At 41.2% G+C, this 9,885-nt stretch overlaps 1 protein-coding gene across 2 annotated transcripts in view; it reads left to right on the forward strand.

Moving 5' to 3' along the window:
- Window positions 1–9,858, forward strand: part of ca5a (carbonic anhydrase Va) — a 13,417-nt gene extending 3,559 nt beyond the window's left edge. Inside the window, exons 1-7 of one of the 2 annotated variants that reach the window (XM_035665413.1) lie at window positions 807–1,784; window positions 1,967–2,164; window positions 3,192–3,310; window positions 5,525–5,620; window positions 5,778–5,840; window positions 6,741–6,899; window positions 8,124–9,858. In XM_035665413.1, coding sequence (XP_035521306.1) covers window positions 1,739–1,784; window positions 1,967–2,164; window positions 3,192–3,310; window positions 5,525–5,620; window positions 5,778–5,840; window positions 6,741–6,899; window positions 8,124–8,294 — 852 coding nt within the window. In that variant the 5' untranslated portion in view covers window positions 807–1,738 and the 3' untranslated portion in view covers window positions 8,295–9,858. Of the gene's footprint in view, window positions 1–806; window positions 1,785–1,966; window positions 2,165–3,191; window positions 3,311–5,524; window positions 5,621–5,777; window positions 5,841–6,740; window positions 6,900–8,123 lie in introns of those variants that run through there. The other variant, XM_035665412.1, reaches the window with a different exon arrangement.
- Window positions 9,859–9,885: the final 27 nt, after the last annotated feature.

Consider the following 9,885-nt stretch of genomic DNA (forward strand, 5'->3'; position numbering starts at 1 on the left):
ACATTACATTACCCATCATAAATATTGTCATTTCTGGCTTCAAAAAAACAAGATGGCCGACGGCCATAACTCCAAACTCAAGCCTTCAAATCGGTGGTCCACAAACCTGTGGCTCAACTGTTTATTCTGACTTCTCCTCAGGTTTCTTGCCCCGTTGGAGTTTGTTGAAGTGAAGTTTCCAGATCCCCGCTCTATACAGCAGATCTCAAGTTTCTATAAACTGAAATTATCCTTTGAAGGGTTAGTTAACCCAAAATACACAAACACATATTTGACCTCGTACTCCTTGTGATATCTAGTCATGCTGATAGTTTCAGGCTTCTCTTTCAAGGAAATAAACTATTTCTCTGGATAACCTACAGTCTCACATCACCATCAGCAGTGTTGATCGGGTCTTCAGTAGACATGATTTCCAATGAAGAATGTGGAAGATGATGACTAATCTTTTGATGTTCCACTGTGTTAGCCCATTTACCTCAAATCATTCATTACGGTTGACTGATTTTGTAAGGCATACAGCAGTTACTTTCTAATTTGCCAGATGTTCTGCTGTTGTGATGTTAGCTATTGTTGCAGGAGAGTTGTGAGTATCGCTGTTTGGAGCGGATGTGCTGGCTCTGGTAAACCGTTGCGTCCTCTGCATGTTAGCTTTCTGTGTTGTTGATTTCACTATATTACAGTAATAGTCATGCTGTTGGATTTCGGCAGAATCGCTTCCCCCATCTTTCACCGGTAGGGGCTCAGTGTTTGCACAAGGCTCTACAGGACAGATCTATATTATTGCACTTAAATAAATATATATATAATAAATAAAATCCACAGCAGGCCATTTATCTGTTCGTGTTCGCTCCTCGTGGCAAATGCTCAGACTCAGCTGGCAGAACTCTTCATACACACACGTCATATTCTGATTCAGGACAGCTGGTCGTCATGTGACACTTGAAGGAGCACTGCAGAGTGACACAGTGGCACTGACAAACCTCCAATCAGAACAACCTCACAGCTTACCATTACCCAGTGATTGAGCACCAATGGCTTTGCAAGCAGTTATTGTGTGTTCGTGCAATAACAGAGTCGGGCAGCCAACTCCCCCAGGAGGAGCCGCTGAAATCCGATGTAGATGAAGGTCATCTCCCAGTCAGACCTGTTCAACTCGGCTCTCAGCGGAAACCTCAAGCCCTGTGCTGGATGAATGGAGAGGAAAACAATAGACTGTGCTGCTTTTGTGCCCTTTGACAACTACACCTGACTGCTTTTCTATAGATCTTGATCGGGAGAGGGATCGCACAATCTTTTTAACTAAGTGGAAGATTAATAAGTGAATGAATGTGTTTTGAGTGGATTTCCAGGGTAAAGGAAAATAAGAAGGAGGGAGGTGGGGAAAGTGAGCGGAGTTTCGGGTAATTAGAAGTCAGGTCCGTTGACAGACGTTGGCCGGAGCTGGCGGTTTGACCGGCCAGAGGTCCTGGTCTGATTCCCCCGCTGTGGAGGGGAGCTGGGGGCGTGCCAGGACATTCCGCGTGTCACTTTCTGTACAGCCAGCCCACTTCTCTCTTATTTTGCAATTTCCTTTAAGGAAAAAAAAAAGAGGGTTAGAAGGAAGTACTATTGCTCACTTGCTCCTTTTCCATTCAGTTCCTTTAAACGGCTCAAGGAAGAAGGACTTTGTACCTAGCACTGTTCAAACACTACGTTTGAATTATTTTTATGAGGCACCTTTAGATTTTTTCCTCTCAAAATGGACTGTCTAAAAATGCAGCAAGCAGCAGAGCACAACATGAAAAGTAGGTGTCAGCATTTTTTGTTTTTGTTTTTGTTTTTTTTACCCTGGGGCAGCAGACGCAGCAAGTTCTGTCTGTTTTTTAAAAATTCTCTGACTTTTTTCACTGTGATTTCCTCCCTCTCCTCCTCCTTCTTCTTCTTCTTCTTCTTCTTCTTCGCCTCTTCATCCTCTCCTCTCCTCCAGTGCATCCCATGTGGCAGGGACCCCTCGCGGTACCAGGAGGTGATCGTCAGTCTCCCATCGACATTGTTGTGCGAAAGAGCGTCTTCGACTCACAGCTGACGCCTCTGGTCACTGATTACGACCCGCAGACCTGCCAACAAATCTGGAACAACGGTTACTCCTTTCTGGTCGAGTATGATGACACCACAGACAAGTCCAGTAAGTAATCTGTTGTGGCTCAATGTATACTTTCTGAAGTCTGGCCCTTAATTGTCCCTTGGAAATCTAGAAAGTAGAAAGCACAAGTTTGTGCCACTAATAAAGTTCCTCTTTATTAACTCATAGACTGTGAGCAAGTCAGTAGTTTCCTTTAATATCTGAGTGAACTTAAAGGAAATCTCAGCAAGGGGAACGCATGTTTTGATTCACACAGGAGGATAATCTCTTTCTTCACCCCCCCTTAAAGAGCTCTCTGTCTGTTGGGAAATCCAGTAATCAATGCTGCACTTAAAGCTGGTGATAAAAACCACAACTGCCACGTGGATCTGGTGACTGTCATGTGACTCGCGTGTCTGTCCTGACCTCAACAACTACTATATAGTCTGCCTTTAAAGCATTGGTAATTTTGGTATAATTACTGGGCCACACCAAAACACTGTATATGTTTCCAAACCATCAAATAAACTTTATTATAAGTTTTAAAGCTCCAAAATAAACCATTTTGTAGGTGTCACATGCCCTCAGTCTTTGTATTATGAGCTTAGTCGAGTACTGAGAGAACAAAAGCAGGTTTATATCAGTGAAAAGTTGAGAGCAGTATTTTATTACCAGTAAAATAAACAAAGGAACAATGGAGTGAGTGATGACTACAGGCATTATAAGTACAGATTCAGTCTTTAAGTGTTTGATTACAACAACATGTGATGCTCCTTATCTGTTGGTACTATTACTGACATTGATAAACACTTTACAGGTATAATAAAACTATCTAGCTTCATAGGTTATTGTTGTCTCTCATATTTCCTTGATCTAGGTCAGTTCTTTCTGCCTGAACAACCTGTTCCTCAGCAGACGCCCGGTGTGGGATCAATTCCTCCTTTTGGAGGAGGAAGCAGATACTAATGCTAACACATACTAGACAGTCAGAGATTCCTTTAGAGGGCAATTCATTTCATTCTTCTGAAAAGGATTGTGGAATGTTCCGTATGATGCACTGATCTACATGTCCTTTTACTTTTTGGTGCAGCACTGAAAGGGGGCCCCCTGCAAGACAAATTCAGGCTGTGCCAGTTCCACTTCCACTGGGGTGAGAGCAATGCCTGGGGGTCAGAGCACACATTGGACAGGAGGCTGTTCCCTGCAGAGGTACTGTGATAGAGAATGTGAAACATTTGTAATTCCTGCAGGGATATCAGGGTCTCTCTTTCTCTTTCTAATATTAAAATAATATCATATACCCTTTAGGCAATGCTTTTATCTGCCTCAGTGTTGTGAACATGTACAGGAGGTGTACACAAGAACACTTTACAGTATAATGTAGAACATCAAAAAATACAGAGCCACTCCTTCCACCTCAGTGTTTTTTTGAGATTAGCTTACCCTATGTAATAATATCTTGTCAGTAAATGCAAACTGAGAGTGCACATCAATAATCACTCTTTTTTTCAGTCTGTTCCTTTGGTCGATGTTGTTATCCGACAGTCCTGTAAAGCGCGGTGGGTGTGTATAGACTGATGTAGAGCTAGGCAGATAAAGCTGTGTCATGCTCTGTGCTGCATATGAACAACATTGTGCTAAGCAACATCTTTTAAGGATGTCCCGAATACAACTTTTTGGTATATTCAAAAACTTCAGCTGTCTGAGGGACTGACCCCATCTGCGATCAGTTAACTAGGCCACTACAGTGTCCCCTTCCTCACCCCCTCCCGTATCTGCAGAGAAACACAAGCTTCCTCCACACGCAGCTCACCTGCTGTTGTCGAATATTCGGGTCCACTAATGGACTGATGCGTGACATCCTCATTACCTGTAACAGCAGTACTTTGTTGCACACACCCTCTGTTGCTTTAAAAAGAAAACCGGACATGCCTGCTGCTGGGTTTGTGGAGCATGTTAAGTACAGGTGCTGCAGTCACATGTAGGACAGGTATGTGTGTTATTATGTGACCAGGCCTCTGACTGAAAAAGATATGTAGTGCTAAAGAAAGCATGTAATGAAAAGTTAGATACAGAGAGAGTGAGGGAGTCTGAATTCATAATTAGTTACTTTCTACATGACCACACAGTCTCTGAAGGGTTAAAAGAAGAAAGGAGCAATGAAAGAAAACAAATCAGCACTGCTAACAGGTTAAATGTTGACTTACTTTTCTTCTATTCACGTGTCCCTCATGAATGCCTGGAAAAATACTGAGGGTATTGTATTAATGACATCAAGTTATGTCGATACTGGAACTTTCCCTCCTCTCCTGGTTGTACAGTCGGTATCAGGCATGCTGCCAGGTTCTTTGATCTAGCTGTATTGCAGCATTTCTCTTTGTATTATTAAAGCCAAATTCAAACATTAGACGGCGTATTTGCCCCTCTCCAAAGTGGGTGGGGTTCAAAACCTGGTATATTTTCTATTTTCATGTTGTTCCATAACTTCAGCAACACTTATGTAACAACGGGGTTCCACTGACTCTGTGTGTGTCCTTTGCCGTGCCCTGGTTTGGTGGTGTTGGGAATGTGTCTGTGGTCACTGTTCTCCATCACTCAGCAGTCTTCGTGTGTGGTGGTGTGTGTGTGTGTTTGTGTGTGTGTGTGGTGGTGTGTTGTGTGTGTGTGGTTGTGTGTGTGTGTTTGTGTGTGTGGTGTGTGTGTGTGTGTGTGTGTGTGTGTGTGTGTGTGTGTGTGTGTGTGTGTGTGCGTGCGCAGAGGATCAAGTTACAGTCCTGACTGACAACTTTGTGCCATCTTTGCATGTAAATGGAAAGCCCAATCTATTTGTGTTAACCTTCGTGTATTGTCCATACCCAATCATAGAAAATGACTTATATAATATATATATATATAGATCACCGGACAAAAAGGGTTGAAATTTTTTCCAATTTAAATGTCCCACAAATATAATTAAAGTTAATTATCATTTCCTTCATCCAATAAAAAGTTACCATTTATGTTTTCCTGGAAATGTTTAATTGTATGTTAGCCTGAGCTGTGGCCAAATTAATGTTGGAGAACAACTGAGGTCAATTCAGAAAGTGGAATAATTGGTTGTGGTGAGAAAGGCCAAGCACACCATGAAAGCGAGTTAACAGAGTGTCCATTTAAAGATGACTACTAAATTTGAACAGGCCCTGTCCTGTATTGCCAAGAATATATATATTTTTTTTTTTAAAGCGTTGGAGTTGCACAAAAAACTCTTATTTTGAAAATCAAGGCAAGTAGGAATATTAGTGGGTTATTTGGAGGACAGAATGAGTGGCTGAGTGGAATCAGAGCAGAGGGGTTAAAAAGATCAAGGTCATGATTTACAGTCTCACACACAGACACACACACACACAGAGTTATGATACGTGTGTACCCTGTGTGTGTTTTCAGCTCCACCTGGTTCACTGGAACTCTGATAAGTACAGCTTGTTTGAGGAGGCGGTGATGGAGGACAACGGATTGGCTGTTATCGGAGTCTTTCTTAAGGTATACCACACACACAACACACACTCTCACTTTCAAACTTTCAGCCTACCTTGTTGCACAGAGAACTGCACCATCCAGATAATGCTGTATACATTACATGGTATGTGCAGGTTTACACTGTAATTGCAACCCAGATTAATGTCTAATCCTTGTGCAGGTGGGAAAGAGACACGAGGGGCTGCAGAAACTGGTTGACGCTCTGCCTACTATCAGACACAAGGTTAGTCCACACACACACACACACACACACACTCTTGATTTCCTAATAATTTTTTCATCAGTCCAGCGTGGAAATATAATGGCCCTTATAAAGTCAATTTCAAACAGCACTGGGCTAGAAGGTAGATACCTACGCCCTCTAGTGGTTTAGCAGAGACACTACAGGACTGGTCAGACAGGCCTTTTTCACAGGAATCAGAAAATCTACAAGTACGATTAACCTTTTTCACCCAAGAGCTAAATTCAGGAACCAAATCTGGAAGTAGCTAAAGTTGTATCACATGCATTATTGTACGCTATTTGTTACTTTAGAATTTACACATATGGTAAACCAATGCACAGCCTATTACCTGTTACCAACAGAAGTTATATAAAGATAGTTTTTAATGTCAGAAAGCTTATCTGAAAATACATATAGGTGGTTGTACCTTTCTAAGGTGACTGGCTGGAGGTTATAGTTTGCCCTTCTTTCACATCACTGCCACTACACTGCTTATCATTAATAATGTCTGATAAGCTTGGTGTTTGTCCAGCCAGATGAAATGTCACAGTTGTGAAGCACTCATTATGTAATAACTTATTTGACATATTTTATATTGGATAATGATTAGATAATGATGGTTGTAGTATTTAGATAGTTCCAGTTTTCTGTTATTATATTAGTCTGTGGTACTGATAGTGGATGTCTTCTGGGATTTTGGCCCATTTATAGTTGTATTAATAATTGAAATACTTTAATGATTTTATTATATTAAGAATATTAGAACCTTTGTATGAACAGTGCAGCAAAGTTCAGCAGTGATCTTCCTTGTCTCCTGCCTGTGACGTTCAAAGTAATTCAGCTTACAGCTTAACTGACCATAGATTTTGTTTCTGTGTGTCTCCCTCTGGCCGTCTGCAGGACAGTGTGGTGGAGTTTACCAGGTTCGACCCTGCCTGTCTGTTACCCACCAACACTGAAGACTACTGGACCTACCATGGCTCTCTGACCACTCCCCCTCTGACTGAGTCCGTCACCTGGATCGTTATGAAGCAGCACATAGAAGTCAGCCATGATCAGGTATCTGAGTGTGTTTTAAACTAAACTCTTTGTAATGTGGCTTAATGTTGATTGTGTTTTAATATTGAGCTTAATTTTATCAAGATGTATTTCAGTTCGGTTTAGTTTAACTTAAAGCTGCAGTAACATCTTTTTCAGCAGAGAGCTGAATAGATTGATAGACTCGCTGTATACTACCTGCCCAGCACCAAACAGTAGGCAGCTTTTGCAGGTATTTTTCTCAGAAGTTGGTGGAAGCCACAACAGAGCTCAAAGAAAAGTAAATATTGGATTTTCATCAGATGGCTAGAAACACGACTCCAAATAAATGCTAATATTTAGTATTTGTTATACAGAACCATTTGGGATACTGTTTGGAAAAGGGCAGACACTTAAATAGCAGTTGTTTTCGAGCAAATGGTTACTTCTCACACACACACACCTGCTGTTAAACCAGGTCCATAGCTGTTTTCTTAATTCTTCTCCCGGTGGATTTCTGCCTATTACCGCCCACTCCCGCTGTGTGTTTCCACTGCCACAAGCATTCTGACTATTCACTCTTCCCGCAGGTGAAAAGATGTTATTTTTCTGTGTCAGTAACAACTGAGAAACGTCTCCAAATGGCAGCCTTGCCTTGCTTTGTAAAAACCCACTTTAATTTTCCTCACAACTTAATTTGTTAGCTATGTCTCCATCCTTCTGGTGGATGCAAGATAAATCCCGGGACTCAGACTCAGGTGTTTTTTACCGCCCGCTCCCATGAGATTTGTAATCCCAATGCAGCTCTCTAGCTCATGCTTCCCAGTAGTATCTTCCCGTAGCGGCCACAAACGATAAATAGAAGAAAGATGGAATTTTGCGTGATCTTGTGATCAGCTGCCCTCAAGGTTAATGTTTTTTTGCTGTTTCCAAATAATCTTTAAATGCAGCATTAAGCTGAAATGGAACTCTAGACCAGCCACTAGAGGGCTCCTGTTGTCGTTTAGAGTAAAACTCATCCTCAGTTTCTTTACGTAGCGCCTATGCTTTCGGAAACTGGTTCCAGAAGCTAAAGGGTAACCCTTATCACGTTGCAGCAATCCAAATCATTTTGAGGTGTGCCCAGCTTTTAGTACAATGAAGGTAGCTGAACTTGCATGACAGCATGACAGCGTCAAGACATGCAACCTATTACTCTTACACAGAGGATGAAATTACTCAGCCTGTGAACGTTTTGTGTAAGACTCTTCCCTTTTCCCCCTTTAGCTGGCGGTCTTCCGGAGCCTTCTTTTTACCTCAGCCGAGGAGGAGGTACAGAAGAGCATGGTGAACAACTTCCGCGTGCAGCAGCCTCTCTGTGGCCGCACCGTGCGCTCTTCCTTCACTCCCTTCCTAAAGGAGGCACCGTCAGCTGAAGGCGACAAACACCCCCACTGACACTGCTGGACCCAGTACACACATCCTCTCACACAGTAACACACACCATGACCACCATTACACACAGTGACCTAACAAAACACCCTTTACTCTGTGAGCAGCTGTCCAGACTTTTTTTTTTTTTTTTAACAGATTTGCTACATTAAGTATGACAATGTTTCCTCAGGGTAACTGCAGTTATACTTATTGCTGTTTTTCTTTCATAGAGTGAATGTTTTTATTATTACAAATAGTAAAGCGTTTTATATGGTAGGGATACTATTGTTTCTGGGTAGTTTAAACTGGGTAGATTTTTATTTTCTTTAGATTTTCCTGATTCTGGTTTCACCAAAAATTAACCAATAAGGGAGGGTTGCTGTGGGGAAAAAGAGTAGTTTTACTGATTTTATTAACATGAATCGTATTTATTATACGTTTACTATTCATTCAGTTACTGTACATGAGTGCTGCTCTCTACACTGAGCTGCTGCGACAAACTCAGCAGCACTGTGTGCTGGCCACAGTCTGTACTACAGCAGAGACTGTTCTCCATATAAGGAGGCTGAAACTGCTGTTAGTTTGCAGCTGAAAGCCCAGGAGATTTTAACAGACTGGAGATATCAACTTGGGAGTATCTCTCGAGTAGAAAATGTTCTAATTATCACTGAGGGTTGTGTGTCACTTTTTAAAATCCTGTATGGTAGGTTGTTGGGTTCATCATTAACTTGATCATTTATACATTAATAATAATAATGATAATAATAATAATAATAATAGTAATAATAAAAAAATGTATCTTTTTTTAAATCTGTTACAAAGAGATTATACTGTATACAGTACATCTGACATTCAGAAACTTTTTTTTTTAATTTTTTTTTTACAGTATGTGACATTCAAACATCCAACACATACAGTAGAGTTTTAAATGAACTCTGCTGAGCCTTGGTTCTTCTACGCAGAACTATTAAATATGTTACAAATACGCACATGCCAGGTTACAATAGCACATACTGAACTAAGCAGTTCTCTTTTGTTACTCCTTTTTACAGTGGTTTCATGTACCATAACCACAGTGCCTTAAATGTTCTCTGTGTGAATCACTGCTATTTAGCAGAGATTCCCTCAACACATCTCCGAGCATTAACATCCGTTCCACACTTGTTCCTTTAAGCTATGGTTCAAGTGCAGTGGTTGCTCACAGTAACAGTCAAGGCTCAGGTGATATTTACTATGATCCTCACCTCATTTATCTTTTTTGAATGAAGTGGAAAGTGCTTTAGCCACTGAGTTCAGGAACATGATGTAAACCTGGAAAGGACTCTCAGGTCTGACTGATTGAATCAAGTCTAAATCTGGAGGGAACTGTTGTCTCCATTAGTCTGTCTGGTTTAGTTAGTTTTCTGTTGTCTCACATTTGTCTGTTGAAGACAAAGATTAATCAAACATTATTGGACAAATCAAATTTTACTGTTTTGGGTGGGAAAGGGTTTAAAGCTGCAGTAGGTAACTTTTACAAAAATACACCCGACCTGAACAAAAACAACCAATCAGAGCCAAGAAAGACTTTCTTGCAAATGCCATTAGGAGCACTAGGACGAGCCAGAGGAACCTG

This window comes from Morone saxatilis, unplaced genomic scaffold (assembly GCF_004916995.1).
Source record: "Morone saxatilis isolate NCDOM2014 unplaced genomic scaffold, NCSU_SB_2.0 Contig2, whole genome shotgun sequence".
In the NCBI taxonomy this organism is placed as follows: Eukaryota; Metazoa; Chordata; class Actinopteri; family Moronidae; genus Morone; species Morone saxatilis.